Raw genomic sequence first — 16,675 nt, 5'->3', positions numbered from 1 at the left:
TTTGTTTTAAATAGTCATATTGCATTTGAAATATTCGCACCTTGAATGCAAGCCCAAAGATACGGAGGGATAACTCCCCAGATTTCGTGGAGTGGCAGTGTTGTCCGCCCTACGAGCGCCATCTGTACGGTCATCAGTCAAGAAACTGCCACAGCAAACAGCGAAACATGAAGATGGACAGTGTCAGCCGTTGCTACAATTTGATTTGGCTCAGAATGCTTTTGATGTGCGTTATCTTCTGTGTAGTGAGAGGTGAGTCTTAATCTACCGAGAATCTCTGCACCGCTGCTGCTGGCTACAACGTTCTTCAAGCATCATGACGTCACTAGTCCAATTGCCGTCTGCTTTGCCAGTTGCGAAATGAAAACTGAATATTTCAATATAAGTATAATTTGTATGCAGTTGTCCACTTTCTTCGCTAGCTAAACATTTTGATAACAGTGAAAGGGAAGATTCAGAATTCGGAATGAAGCCTTTTCTTTAATTTGTCCTGAAAAAGCTAGAAATCTTGATCAGTTGAAACTCAAGTAAAGATAGACTTATGCATTGTTAGGACTATTCAGACAGTTTACTTGCCTTTTCACAGTCTTGATTTGGGAGACAAAAAGATGAAAATGAGTTCATTGGCATAAATCACGATCGGGTAGGTCTGCAAGTCAATGAGCGATGAGACAAAGGATGGATATTTAGCAGAATGATGGACAGGAAGAGAAAAAAGCGGAGAGAAATTGGCCAAAGAAAAGTGTTAGAAACATAAATGCGTGAAACAATGTCCGAACAAAAAGGGGAAGGGGGACAGCAAATAGTACAAACCACATAAAAGTAAAAATGAACAAATCTAATACCCGCGAAAGACGATAGACGATAGACGACCAGAAGATTAAGAACGAAGGGAGTCAATAATAAAGTTGCAACAATTCTTATGGATAGGTTAGACTGTAATCATAAAAGCAAGGAATACTGTAGTCAGTGTAAATACGAATTGATATCCAGATGATGTACACACTGAGAGGCTATTTTATGAAATCAGTGTTTTGTTTTAATTCATCTTGTATTTATTTCAAGAGATCCATATTTTAACTTACCGAACTGCTTGGTGCTTGGGGGAGGGCTGGGTTAGTGGGTGAAGAGTTTTGAAGAGAAGACAAAAAAAAAATTTTTTTTTTCATTTTTTTGGCAGCCGTTTGTTTTAATATTTCTTTATTTTTTTTTAATCATCACAGCTCAAGAAAAAGGTAAGTAACAGAATTTTGAGTTTTTTTTGTTTACGTTTGATTCTTTAGAATAACAGAATTTTAAAGCGGATTTCAAAAATGCTGTAGTGCTTGGAAAATAAATATTATTAATGTTATTTTTCTCGTTGTTTTCTAAAGTATTATTTGACGACCACTAACTTTATTACAGGGTTTAATTGTATTTGTGTTGATTTATGATGTTTGCTTTATCGTGTAAATAAACTTACATTATATTTGCCAAAAAGGATTTTAAATGGTTTTATATTTACTGCTCTATTTAATATATTATCGTTTAAAGCTCTGACCCCTTTTCATATCTTGTCGTTTTTTCTTGTTTGTTTGTCCTGTTTCTCCTCCTCCTCATTTGTCTTAATATTTAATTTTTATCGTCTCGCTCAAACAGAATATAATGAATAGAGTGTTGAGCAATTTTTTCGTTATTTGTCCAGTTCCTCCTCCTTCTCTCCTTCTCGTCATCTGATTTTTTTAAAAAATATTTAATTTATATTGTGACAAATATATCAACAGGTGAGTAACAGAATTTTGAGTTATTTGTTCACGTTTTCTTCTTTGGAAACATAGAAATTCGAATAGGGATCTCAAAAATACCATAGTTGTAAAAAAAAAAAAAAATAAATATTAGTAATCTTCAAGCACAAGGTAAGTAACAGAATTTTGTGTTTGTTTGTTCACGTTTGATTCTTTAGAATTACAGAATTTTTAAGCGGATTTCAAAAATGCTTTAGTGCTTGGAAAACAAAATATTAATAATATTATTTTTCGCTTTGTTTTCTAAAGTATTTTTTGACGACCACGAACTTTTATTACAGGGTTTAATTGCATTTGAGTTCATTTATGATGTTTGCTTTATCGTGTCAAATAACTTACATTATCTTTGCCAAAAAGGATTTTAAATGGTTTTATATTTACTCTTCTATTTAAAATATTATCGTCTAAAGCTCTGACCCCTTTCCCTATCCTGTCGTTTTTTGTTTTTTTTTTGTCCAGTTTCTCCTCCTCCTCCTCCTCCTCCTCCTCCTCCTCCTCCTCCTCATTTGTCTTAATATTTAATTTTAATTTTTTCGCTCAAACACAATATAACGAATAGAATTTTGAGCTATTTTTTTTGGTTATTTGTCCAGATCCTCCTGCACCATGTGAGTAACAGAATTTTGAATTATTTGTTCATGTTTAATTCTTTAGAATTACAAAATTTTAAAGCGGATTTCAAAAATGCTGTAGTGACTTGAAAGGAATTTTGATGAAGCTTTGAGATGTTGAGAAATGTGTTTTTTAATGTACCGTTTTTTTGATTTCTCCCTTTTAAATATTGAGCTAGGTTTATGTCTACATTAGATGAGCTCAAACAAACACACGGAAACAATTAATTTATACAAATAGCTCCTAATTTATGATGCTGCACAACTGACTACAATGCAGTATTTTCATCTATGTAAATTATTTATGAGAACTCCAGACATTTTACAGTTTTAGTAAATCGCCGATCGCACACAGAGAATTAGATCTCGTTTCACAGAAATGCATCTGTGGCGGCAGGTCACCAGTTACTAGTCTTCTTCCGCTCTCGTATGCTTCATGATTGAGTTAATACTTTGTTTTAATAACTCAAGTCACAAGAAATCTCTCTTTAAAAGACTTGAATACATTAAATTTAATCGTGCATGGGAAAGGATTTAAGAAGTTTATTTCTTTTATTACTGGCATGTATAGACTTAGTCGTTCCAGTGGTTTTTTTTTAATGCGGTTCGATACTCACTGCTGTCACTCCAATATCAAAGAAGACTAACCTTGACCTAAGTGAGCCGAAAAACTACCACTCAGTCTCCAAACTTCATTTTCTAAGATTCTGTAAAAGGTTGTCCGTCATCAGCAGCTACAACACTTTGCAATGTTGACTCTCTTTTAACCATTCCAGACGGTTTGTCGTCACACTACTCAACCGAGACTGCTCTGGTGCGGGTGGCAAACGGCTTGTGATTCCGGCCACATACCCGTCCTGTCTATGCTCGATCTATCGACTGCTTGACTCTTTAAACCATCACATTCTCCTGCAAAAGTTTCATACAACCTGTGGTATCTCTGGCACAGTCCTTGGCTGGTTCCAGAGACTTGGTCCTGTGATTCGCCGTTCTGGCCTGCAATACCACATCAGGTTGCGCGTTGGGAAGTAGAGACTGTGCACGCCAAACCCAAGAATTTGGATATTTTGTGTTTCTTTAAACTTGATGGGATTGTAGAATTTTCCAGACGATACTCTATATTTGCATTGGCAATTATTATATTACGTTATATCTTAAACACAGTTTATGGAAGGTGGAGAGACCTTGCTGGCTCCACAAATCATGGATGGTCCAAACGCCGATACCTCGTTTGGAAGAGTGGGAATCGATACATCAGGGTTCAACGAGGTCACACTGCCCTCGTTTGCATGGAAATTCACCAATTTCAAAAAAATCATAAAAATAACTGTAAGAGATAGAAAAGAAATTGGAAGAGATCAAACTGTGTGAAACAAAAATGTTTACATTTGAATCCTGCATGAAGAGTCACTTATTAGTCCAAATCAAATTAGGTAGGTGTAATTGAATTAAAAAGAATTCACACAGGGTTGCACATGATATATCATGCTAGCACAAGTTACACCTCCAGGAATCACACTTTGATAACCGCATATAAACTTGAAATGAATAAACATTGTCCTTGTCTAAAAAAAATATCAGATTGATGCATTTAATAATATTATTATAGGTTCGCTAAGAAGGTACAGAGCTGCGTGAAAACAAAGCACTACGGAGCACCGAGTGCCCGCGAAACAAATTTTCACCGGTGTTGTAAAAAAATTATATTTGGTAAACTACAAAAGAGACAAATATATGTAATACGCCAGTTAAAAGAGCATTTAAACAACATTTGCGTGGTGTTAATTTCAAGAATTATAGTTTCTGATTTCTTCTAGTAAGCTCACATCGAAGATAGTAACTGTATAGGGCAAAGATTTAACAACCCGAGGGGTAAGCCACAAGTCAGAAATTAAGAAATTTTTCTTTACATAATATATACAAGCATAAAGTACCAAACAAGATCATGTTTATTAGAATATACATTAGAATTTAAATATTACTTACTGTCATCTTCTTATTTTCTGTTGTTTGAGTACAAATCCACGTCAAATCGAGTAACCTTCAACGAATGTCAATATGGCGCTCAGGTAAACAAACTATACAGTGGTTTCAAACACATGATTGGTTGAAATTTTCAGCCCTCAAAGGGAAGTAATAGTTGGAGGAACAAGTTCTTAAATTTCCCGTGTTTTCTTCCTTTTGTATTCGTTCGTTTATGCACAGGGTTTACCCTACACTGGTTACCACAGTGTTGCGTCCCTGGGCGGCTGGAATGTCCAACCTTATTAGAGAGTTTTACCGTCCGCAGGCGGATGAAACGTATCCACTGTGTTATTTGTGATGTCTTGTTGTCACACCGTAATACCTCAGAAAGGTGTTTCGTTCCTTTGGAATAAGGACGTCATGGTGCAAGAGACTGTTTGTGAATTCGACTCTGGATTACAGCTGGTTCTTACGCCAACATTGTCTAGACACGAGGAGTGTCCTTTGCGCTATGGACTGGGTGTGTTTTTAATGGACACGAGTCGCCATGATAAACAAATTACAGCTCAAAGAGGAAGCAACGGAAATTATCCAGAAAGCCTCCAAACACCTGCTTGAGCATCTGCCTCTGTCCAGATCCCCAACTTTCTGGATCCATTATTACTCTTTCCAAGTCTGTCAGGAACCTTGGAGTAATATTCAAGACATCAATGTTTTTCGAGAATCATGTTAACGCTGCCTAAATACAAGTCATTCATTAAACTGAACACCTCCCTGCTGCGTCCACCAAGCAGCGTATGTCGGGATTTGTGTTATCTAGGCTCGACTATTGTAACTCTGCTCATAACCATACTTGATAAACTCCGGGGAGCTCAGAATAATGCTGCTCGCATTGTATACCACCACTTAATTTCTTAATTTCTTTCCAGGTTTCTCCCCTGGCTATTTCTTTGAACTTATCCTCCTCTGCATCCCAGCCAAACAACTGACTTCTTCGTACGTCCTCTATCCCCGTCACCAGAACAACCACATATGGTCACCGGACTTTTGGTTACTGCGCTACAGAACAGTAGAACTCTCATACCTTCTATATCCACCATCTACCCACAATCGAATCTTTTAAACGTGCACTGCAAATCTTTTGTTACATGAGCATTACTCCATACATAAACTAACAAAATGCCAGTCTATTTTCTAACCCTTTCTTTCAATTTTTTGTCTATTGATTAGTTGCTATCAGTTGTAAGTAAAATCTATAGACTAGTCTATCTGTCCGCCTTTTCTGAAGACTTATGACACTCCACCTTTACTGTTTGTTCCCTGATCCCTCTTTTCGTCTTCTATGTTTTGTAAGGAATCTTGAATCTAATCTTTTATTACTTGATGGGCTGTTCTTCCGTCCATCTTTCGCATGCCGTCCATGTCTCCTTGTCTCAAGCGCTGAGAGCATGCTTCTTCGTGCGTATGATCATTTTATAAATCACACTTTTATCGTCCTTGTTCTTCTCCTCCTCCTCCTTGTCCTCATCCTCATTATTCTTCTTTTATGGTGTAGAATGATGTACCTTCTACCTAACAGAGTATTTTGTGTAATACTTTAATAGTTTTGTATTACAACAACAGTGGCAACATGCATGTGGGTTTGGATCTATGTCCGTGCCTTAAAGTAGTTTTGACTTGACTGCAGATATACTTCTATTGAGATCTACAAGCACCCTGCTTGAATAGAGGAATAAAGAAATACTTAACTACGTCATGATTTTTGATAATTTTTTTTACCTATCAATTTAAGCTGTTAACCTCCAAAGAATTTTTTTAATCTGTCTAAAATTCGAAGGACATAATCACAATTTAAATAAAGTTAGTATTAAAAGCTATCCACAAACTGTTTGGAGATTTAAGATTATTTATTCTATTAAATCATCGGTACTACAGGAATCTTCCCAGTCTACAACAGTACAACAAACGAAGTACCAAGTCTTACAGGCTGAACTGGAATGTATCTCACAAATTCTTTCCATGCAAACGTTCTCTAAACATAAAGTTCATGGAATTATCCGTGTGATGTTAACTGCACAAGACAGACCACACACATATTTATGGATTGTCTCATATTTTACTGCCATATTGTCTAGAAAGTTTACAATGACTACTTTGAACCACTCCATCAAAACTCGTGCTACAATTTGTTATTAGTTTATTATTACTATTTGTCCACAGATAAGATATTACCAAATGTGGTATCACGAGTTGTGATGGAGTGGTTCAAAGTCCAGTCTTGATGTCTGTGTTTCTATGACTAGGAGTCTTAGAAGCAAGTACACACGTGCTATAGAGATTGCATTCAACAAGTATCATGATATAGTTGTGATTTAGTAATTATTTATGGAGATCCACTTGGGTATATCTTGTGAATATCTTGGCATGTATCTACTTAATGAATGCAACTTATAGCGGTGCCATTAGTGTGTACATTAAAAAATCGCCAAATCTGCAAAACACCCAGACAAATTCAGATATTTTATATCAGTAGTTTACACAACGCAAATATTTTAATTAGAATCGTGGACAAATTATGATTTTGAAATAAGCAAAGGAACAGATGTTGATCAGATGTTAAAAAAAATGATTCAACCTGAGTGTAAGTGTGGGTTAAGCAGATTGACATGTAGTTGACATTGGCGTGTAGGTTAGATGTATAATTTGTAGTTCTCTTACTTTCATGAAAAAAAGTATAATGCTAAGAATAAAGCTCTGAAAGATAATGCCACCATCCGCTAGCTATTCTCAACATAAAATTAGTTTGGTTTGGATTAAAAACTCCTCAACTGTTTCATATTAATCAAATGTGGAAATTTAAAACCAAATATTCAAAAATAAAAATATGAGCTTTACGCTAAATATGAAAATAACATAATTTATTCAGGTGTTATTGACGACAAAGAATCTTTCTTACTCCTGGTCTATCAAGTGCAAAGTCAAAACAGTTCTGATAAACATAGGTCGCCTTTACCTTCATTACGTTCAATCTCTACAAAAATCCACCGTATTTCTTAAGTATTTAAATGCGTTGCATTTCTTATTGTCAATTTATACTTTTTACGTTGTTTTTTCTTTTTGGGCATGTTGTTATATATCAAGGTAAGAAGTGCCGTTTCATCGCAGCTTTTAAAGGCATAGCATGTATTAAAGAAATTGTCAGTCTTTTTTTTATTATTCCTCTTTATTTCTGCGTTTTCGTGGCCAAATTTCTTTCTTTTTTTGGGTTACTGTTTTATTTCTTATTTTTTGCTGATAGCTTTGTTAATCGGGAACTAGGTCCACAAAATGTGTCAATATTATGTGTCAGTTTAGTAATAATAGTAAATAAACACATTAACAGCGGTAAACCAGCTTATAACAGAGAACTCGCCATCTTCAAAATGGATCACGCCACGAGGGCTTCTCACCTTCCTTTTATGTTCCATTTAAAAAGTGCAAAGCGCTGAGTTTCTTCCAATGTATTAAAAATTAATAGACAAACTGAATCAATCTGTCTTGTTGGCCGAAATGTTACTTTTCATTGCATATTGGTTGTAAAAGCATTGCAAGAACTGTCTTTTTCAATGCAACACCATCTGGGTTTCAGATTGTCAATGCGAAGAAACCGGTGGTTGTGAATTTAAGCCATATATCCCGACCTTAGAAGTTGACAAAGCAATTTGGAGAGGTAAGATCAAGTATTAAGACTCTCTCTTTATCATTTTGCAAGTTTTGGTAGTAAAAATACAGTCGAACTCAAAAGGGACGCCCCCAAAAAATTTGACTTGCGGAGTTTTAGAGCAGTGGTTATCAAAGTATTTCGGACCGCGGACCACTTTACTGAAGTTAAAAATATGGCGGACCACCAAGTCCTAAAAATCTCTCTGTACTATGAATTTAAATTTCCGCATTTGTTTCATTACAATTCAAAACTAAATGTACTTCTGTGACAATAGTATAGTAATAAGTTGACATAAAGCTACTTACCTCGTTCTTTATAATTAAAATGTTACTGCGAGGAATACGTCACTTTAAACATCCCTTTGCTGACATATGACGACTGTCAGCCGCGGACCAGCTGACTTATGCCACGGACCACTGACAACCACTGTTTTAGAGGTAGGGAAAGCGGCGTAATAGGCGCGAATCAATCAAGGACAATGTTTTCCCGGCTTATTAAATTATTATAACAGTTAATTATATTGTCTTTTTGTACGTATACATGTAGGCTGCATGTAATCTTGAACATTTTCTGGCAGTGTCTGTACCAATGACTGCAATCTTCTGAATTTTGCGCACTTTCACCGCATAGCCTATTAAACACAGTTCCGTGTCTTTCCGCGACTTTGTCCAGCCAATCATTGCTATTTAAATTCTGAATGGCCTAACTCTGTGGCGAATTCTTCTTGTTTTGCTGGCAAACGTTTCCAGTCAAGAGGAACGCTTCTATCCCTCGCTTGCACAAACCACTTCAAAACGCGTTGTTCAATGACCGGACACTCACATTCCCTCATTCTCTTCTAATGTACACATGGCTTGTCTTTGTAGAGTTTTAAAATCTTCTCTTTCTCTTTGAGAAAAGTGGAGAGCATATGTATGAAACGACTGAATTGCTTTTGCAATATCCACTTTCTTCTTATTTGTTTTCGACGGTTCTGATGACAATGTTTTGAGCTTATGCTCACCTCTTGCCATTTTCGTGGGACGTTCTGTACGGGAGATTACTAAAACCACACTGACACGAACGCTATTCAAGGCTCCTCCTGATAATACACGGACAAAGGTGAAGGGAAAGTGGGTTAAAAATGTCTTTGTTGTGAAAGATGCCAGTCTGTTGGTTGACTTAGAGTCACAGCCCCCAAGGGAGAAGAATTAGTTTCACTTTTTGCAGCCACTCCACTTTTTTTTGTAAAGTTTTAAAATAGATGTGCTACCAGCTGAGAGTCCCTTAATCCCATGTGCAATGCATTAAGACAGTGGTTCTTAACCTTGTTTGAGGTACCGAACCCACAGGTTTCATATGCAATTTAACCGAACACTTCTTTAGTGTCGTCACGAATTTATATAATCAGTCGGGAGTGTCTTGACCTCCGTGGCGGAGGCTCCGGCGAAACCCTGAGACCGACTCACCGAACTCCTAGGGTTCGATAGAACCCCGGTTAAGAACCACTGCATTAAGATAAGTATTTGCATCCTTTTTCTTGGTTATTCAGAAAACGTGTTCTGAAATGTAGCCCCAGACTAATAACGAAAAGACCTTAGAAAATTCGACTAACGGAGGTTGGGGTGTCGAAAGGTCTTCCAATTGAAAAGATCTAAACTACATTGATCTATGGGAATTCGGTTGGGGACCAACGAATAATCGACATAGGGAGGGTCGACTCAGCGAGGTCCGACTGTAATAATTCAGCGCATTTATTCAGTGCCTTTCCCTAGCACCAAGAGTTTTACATACACTGTAGACACAGGGGCACGAAGGGTAGGATAGACATGAAATGGTGCTTGGTACACGAACACGCATCCACACATCCTAGACACACACACAGACACAGTGAGTGAAGCCGGAGAAAAGCACCGACGGTCAGCCCTGTAAATAGACGCCACATCGAGATTCGAACCCACGACACGCGACTCTCACTGTTGTGGTGATGACACCCCTCCCCCTAAACATACCACACACAGACATATAGAACCCTCTCGTTTGTGTATAAAGATAAATAAATATGCATACAGCCACAGACATACATTTTGCTACTCATTGTGTTTAACAGAAGCTCTATTTGACAACAGCTGCTTAGAATTGTTTCATGTTATGTCCGAAACACGTTTGAGTGCCTTTGTCGTATTAGGGATCAGTAACGATTTGAGAACTTTTTTAATGTAATAATAAGGTTTTTTGTATGCTTGTAGAAAATGTAGCAATTGCCAAAGAGGTGAAAATAACTTCAACTCACCAAAACCCTGAGTCTGGGCCAGCTTGTAAAGCTGTTGATGGATCAACGGCCACTAAATATACTACCGAGAAAGGAAAGCTTAGCTGTGTATCAAGTGGCAGGGACGACAAAGCTCCTGTTTGGGAGATCAATTTAAACGGAACGTTCCTTATTAATTACTTCAAGGTTTACTGGGATGAAGCGAGTATGTATCTTCATCTTGCTACCTCACTTTATCGCTCATTCTTTCTCATTTTCTTTCTCCGTCAGGCTCTAGCACTATCTAAATTCCTCCTTAACTCAATGTTAAGAGCTTTTTTACTTAATACCGGTGGAAGTATTTTTTAAAAGTTGTTTTGACATAACTGGTCATTGTTTACTATTTGTACCGTAATTCGTCCAACAATGGATTCACTTGTGCCTGGACGATTTAGCTCTTAGCTTCGTTAGACTGCCCTTGACAGACATTTATTGCGCAACAGCTTTGAGATCAGGCTTCACATATACTAAGATCAGACGTAATAAAAAGGTGTTTTAAAACTGGAGAAGCGAAAATAAGTCTAACATTCACCTCTACTTTATAATTATGTTACTGAAAATGAGAAATTATGGATCTTACACCTCAATTGTAGTCCATTCCTTTGTTGACAAAGGTTGGGATCAAAAGTCCGTAGAAACCAGAAACATGTGTTAGCAGTGTTGCTTTTGTTTTCATTTGTGAAGCGCATTTGTGAACGAATTGGTGGCATTTGTGAACGAATGCGCATTGGACCTTAATTGAGTAAAAACAGTTGCAGCGTGATCGTTGAGGCTACCGAAACCGCTTGAAAAAAACAACAAACAACAACAAACATGCATGAGTTTTCTTTTGAGAAATCGTTATTTTGCAAAAATTTTCTTGGAAAATGTTATGCATCGGCTGAAAACAGCCGATAAAACGACTTTGTTTTCATTACAGGAAGTCGATTTACTTTGGTGCAAACGCATAAGATGTAGTTGTTGCAGAGCGTCTAGCGGTTAATGGATGCTAGCGTGTAGGTTAAATGTATAATTCGTCTGCTCGTCATGTTCTTATTTGTGAAATACTCTGAGCAAATCATTGCAGAAAAGAAATAATAATAACAACAACAATAATAGCAATTATAATAACAGCAATAACAGCAACAACAACAACAATTGTAATAAACTTTTTGTTTCATATTTTTTCCCTTAGCCAAGGACCATTACGGAGACGCCGCCCTGAAAGTGAACGGCAAGCAGTGCCCTGCATTCGACAAGCCAGTTACCAACCCGTCAGAAATCATGTGTAACACGTCTGGAACAATCCTTATGTTATCTCTGACGGGCGACAAAGTTGGATCTGACAACTTTCTCAAGCTCTGCGAATTTGAAGCATGGGGTAAGAAAGCTGTTTCAGCCATGTCGTAATTATTAAACGCATTAAAGTTGAAATGCGTGTTGCTTTGATTATGTCTAACTCATCGATTAACTGACTGCCCGTTGAAATGTGAATTAGCGTTGTGAATGTGAATATTATTAGTGCACATGTGTGCATTCACATTTATAAGACGTATTGGGAAGCATACATGCTCCTTCATACGCATAATAAACATCCGTTCCGAGCCCCAACTAATTAACAACTTTGTTCCTTCGCGTTTAGCTCTGAGTTAGGGTGGGGGTGTGGTTCTGCACAGTTCATGAAGTCATGAAGTCATCAATCGGTGCAACGGAGAAATTCAATTAGAAACATGTATTTGACAAAGACCAAGCGGACACGTCACTCTGTCAAAGAACCAAACACAGATGTTTTACAAACGTACAGATGGGACTCACTCTTTTCAGGCCAGAGGGCTCTTCTCTTGCTTTACAGTCTGCTTTGTAAAAAGAAATTTGCAATAGTTATTTCTGGATTTTAACTCGTAAATAGCAAAAATGACTACGTATCTAGAGTAAAACAGATCAACTTAACCAAGCGATAAATACTGGCAAAGCAGCTTGTGGGGTTTTAATATTGTCACACACTTCGAGGGGACATACGCACTCTTTCGACAGAAAACACGAGATCACTTTAGATTGTGGCATCCTTGTCCAAGGTAATTACAAATTATTCAGATTGACGAAAAATGCATAAACAATAATAGAGAATTGGACATAAAGTGCTTAATACAAAGATAGTTAAATGAACCACTTGATGAAGAACGCGGTGCCCATTACAATAACCAGGTATACACACAGGTATACACACTATTAATTAAGCTAACTTGAAAAAAACAAACCTCAGCCTGTTACAAATGTCACGTATCCATGTTCTAATGAATGGAATGGATCATCATTGGTGACTGGTCTCTTGCGTCAAACTTCTGTAACCCAAGCATCTTTTCTCCCAAATCTTTGCTCTCCTGGTTCATCAACCTTACATAATTTGCAAAAATTCTTTAACAATTCGTTATAAGGAATCTGCATAGTAAATGATTTAGGTTGAAATTATTTCTAGTTTGTGAATTTATGTCAATAGTTTGCTTTCCTGGATTTTATGGGAAATACTGTGACCAAAACTGCACCGAGGAATGCGGTGAAAACAAGGCGTGCAGTCCACTGTCTGGAGAATGTCTAAAGCGTAAGTGACAAGACTCTTTGTTTGTAAAGTACTTATTAACTTAGTGAAAACCATTCTGGCTCCAAAAGGAATCCGTTACAAATGGGAGACTGGCATAATTTAAACAAACATTTGTGGTCGTATTAGCTGGTAAAGTGGGAGAGAAATAGAATACTTTAAGCAAACATTTTTCGAGACCAACCAAACGTGAAGTAAAACTCCTCCTGTCCGCTTGTTTGGCTGCAGCGTTGCTAACAAAACTACTGATGAGCTGATATTAATTAAAACCTTTATAGGGCTGATATTAATTAAAACCTTTATAGGGCTGATATTAATTAAAACCTTTATAGGGCTGATATGAATTAAAACCTTTATAGGGCTGATATTAATTCAAACCTTTATAGGGCTGATATGAATTAAAACCTTTATAGGGCTGATATTAATTAAAACCTTTATAGGGCTGATATTAATTCAAACCTTTATAGGGCTGATATTAATTAAAACCTTTAAAGGGCTGATATTAATTAAAACCTTTTAGGGCTGATATTAATTAAAACCTTTATAGGGCTGATACTAATTAAAACCTTTAAAGGGCTGATATTAATTAAAACCTTTATAGGGCTGATATTAATTAAAACCTTTATAGGGCTGATATTAATTAAAACCTTTTAGGGCTGATATTAATTAAAACCTTTATAGGGCTGATATTAATTAAAACCTTTATAGGGCCAGAGGTGTTCAGGGAAATAAGGTTAGTTGCGTCTTTCTCATTTCTGGCATTCGTTGTTAGGAAAGAAGGGAACACTCCGGCTGGCGATGAAAATGATAATAAAACTCCTGTAGTAATGTCGCTCCGCCAGTCTGGACAAGAGACGATAAATAAAAATATGTTTTTTTAAAAAATTAAAAAATTCAACCACTGAATAAACGCAATTTTTTAGCTACTCATATCTGGCTGAACTGTAGGGTTATCATGGTCTGCCTTACTGACGTCTACTACATTGAAGTAAAATATACTTCTGTCATATTTATTGTTTATCAAGGCAGTTTATTGTGAAGTGATTGTTGCGTCTTATGTTTCGTACAGCACCTGTAGAGGAACCTGAAGAATGCCCATTAATTAAAGAAGCGGTGATAATTTCCATCCTCTCTATTCCAGTTGGGGTGATCTTCTTTTTTATGTGAGTAATATTATACAAAAAATGTTGTATGTTTATATGTTTGGGAGGGAGAGCCAAACGATTAGGAATTCTTAATAGCTTTGTTGAACTTTAGCCATTTAGAATGAGTGTCCGTCTATGTATGTTCACTTTTCACGGAACAGAAATAAACTGATTCTCTTTTGTTGGGCCTAATAGTATTTTGTTTCCAAATGTTTTATTACTAAAAGATGAATACAACTGGAAAGGATCAATTTACGAAAACAAGTCTTGTAGTAGACTTCGTTCTGCTTCAGTGGAGCACCACTTTGAAATTTTTTTCATTGTCTGTAACTGACTTGTCATCTACAGAATAGTGCTTACGTGAATGAGCTGAAATATTTCTGTATAAGCAACTTCTGTAACAAAGATCCCTTATTTTGAAGTTTCATACAAAAGTGTTATGATGATATTGCATAAAGACCCAAACCAGAGAGCCTACATCGTGTATTTAGCTGAAAACCGAGTATGTGCTTTTTAAAACTGAATGAAATTTCCTTCGTGATGCAGATGTCGGCCGCCTGACGAACCTCCACCTGCAACAGAAGAGAAAAAGGAAAAAGAAGAAGGGGATGAGTGAGAATGAACTCGCCTTACAAAAGCGCTTCGTGCTTGCCATGTGTACATTGTGTCAACTATATAATAAAAACTGACAGTCTCCATCAGTTTCTCATTATTTAGTTGTAAACACAGCTTTCGGAGCTATTTTGGTTGTAATTGTAAGTACATTTTGATAGACGCTACACACTATAACAATATTTTCAACTTACGTTTTCCGTTGCACATGAAAAGGACTGGTGTATGCTGCTGCTTGTGGGAGACACATTTTCTTTAGACAAATGCATTTATTTAATAGCTTTAAGCTTCTTCAGGTTATATGTATAGAACAGGATAAAACACAAAAAAATTTCCATTTGAATTCGCCAGTTGCGGTTACATTGTTGTATGCAAAACTTTTGAATTTTCAATTAATGTTGCTTTTATGTTGATGAATAAAATTCAGAATTAAAAATATTTCGATTGCTTTTCTGTAAACAGAACTGGTGTCACTTTTTTTCATAGCGATGAATATGTGTAATTATATTGGCAGGCCTGATACAAGGATAGATGATCTTTTGATGAGTAGGTGGAGCACGGGGAGGGAGAGAATGCGACTTACCTAAAACAGGTCTCTTCGCTACCCAGGAGAAATTCGGCAGATTGTCTTTTACCTTCTTATTCAATATTGTTAGGTATGTTCTGCCCCTTCCTCTTCACGTGTCTCCTTTCGAGGCCTTGATCCAGCCTCATAATGCATCTCCACAGGAAACGTGTTGCACAGTCAAGAGAACTCTGCCGCTCACTCCTCAGTTCTTCATTCCTGCAATTATTTCATGTTTTTTTATAGTGACATCTGTTAGCTGATGCTTTTATTTCTTGATTTGACGAGCTATAATCAAACGTGTAAATGTGCTTTAAATTAATATTATTATTTGACTGATGCAATTAGTGTAGAGGTGGAGGTGGGAGGGAAGGGATATTGGAAGTGAAGGAATCAAGATGTTACAGCTCTACAGCTATATACGGACTACATCAAATCACCAGCAAAAATCTGAATTCAAGAAACGTCTCAATTGAAAAATAATCAACAACAAAGTGATTAACTTTATTATTCATACATGAAAACACGTAAACACCAAATCTCCCGTTTACATGATAAAAGTCAATTATCTATCGAAATCAATTAAATCTGGTCTTCAATTTAGTTTTCTGTACTATATTAGTTTTTACTGTTTAAAGACCCTCAGTTTACCTTCTTTATTTTTAGTACTATTTTTATCCTTTTAAACTTGGTATGCGTATGGTTTTCTACTTTCTTTATAGTTTGTTCAGTTTTCGGAAAGGAATTTGACTTTTACTTTTTTTATTGTTAACGTATCTTATGCTTGATTATAGTTGTGGTTATAGATGAGAGAAGGAGCCCTTTAATTTGTATCAAAGATATTTAAAATTTATGCTAGGTTAGCAGATTTACTAATTCCTTTATGGCAAAGTTTGTTTATTTGTCTTGATTTTATCGCTTTTAAGAGGAAATTATCCACTTTGTATTTTGCTTGTTTAAATAAATCTCGAGTTAGGATATGGCTTGCCACCACTGGTATCACTAATGACTGTAAGCAATACAATACAATTTTATTAATCCATAAGGATAATAACAGGTAGTGCTCAAACTCTAGCAATATATCGATAAGTACATATGTATATGACTACATTGAATACGTTCTTTCTCTCCACACACACACACAGAAACAGTAGATACACTTGGTGCACTGCCCTAGATAAACATTGGTTCATAACAGATAAAGTTGAATTTATAAGTATTTCTAATGCTAAAGGAATAGTAATGCGTCTAATCTCAACTTTTTACCAATTGTGAGAAAGAGGCAATGTTAACTGAGGGAGTCAATTGTAAAACAGTTTTGTAGAGATTTACTATAGAGAGATGTGTCTTCAAGAATCACTTTGGGGATTGACTAGACTCTTTAGTCAAGACGGACTGTACCTCATTACTTTGCCCCGATTGCCC

At 36.5% G+C, this 16,675-nt stretch overlaps 1 protein-coding gene across 1 annotated transcript; it reads left to right on the top strand.

Annotated features, from left to right (window-relative positions):
• Positions 1-82: 82 nt before the first annotated feature.
• On the top strand, positions 83-15,144 carry LOC112571925. The gene is made up of 9 exons (XM_025251333.1): positions 83-252; positions 1,224-1,235; positions 2,378-2,392; positions 7,989-8,069; positions 10,292-10,519; positions 11,528-11,713; positions 12,830-12,931; positions 13,998-14,091; positions 14,620-15,144. The coding sequence occupies exons 1-9, from the start codon at positions 168-170 to the stop codon at positions 14,687-14,689; spliced, it is 873 nt and encodes a 290-aa protein (XP_025107118.1). The 5' UTR covers positions 83-167; the 3' UTR covers positions 14,690-15,144.
• Positions 15,145-16,675: the final 1,531 nt, after the last annotated feature.

The sequence above is a fragment of the Pomacea canaliculata genome, linkage group LG9 (assembly GCF_003073045.1).
Source record: "Pomacea canaliculata isolate SZHN2017 linkage group LG9, ASM307304v1, whole genome shotgun sequence".
In the NCBI taxonomy this organism is placed as follows: domain Eukaryota; kingdom Metazoa; phylum Mollusca; class Gastropoda; order Architaenioglossa; family Ampullariidae; genus Pomacea; species Pomacea canaliculata.
The sequence above is the reverse complement of the archived record's forward strand: the minus strand, read 5'-3'. Positions and strand labels throughout refer to the sequence as shown.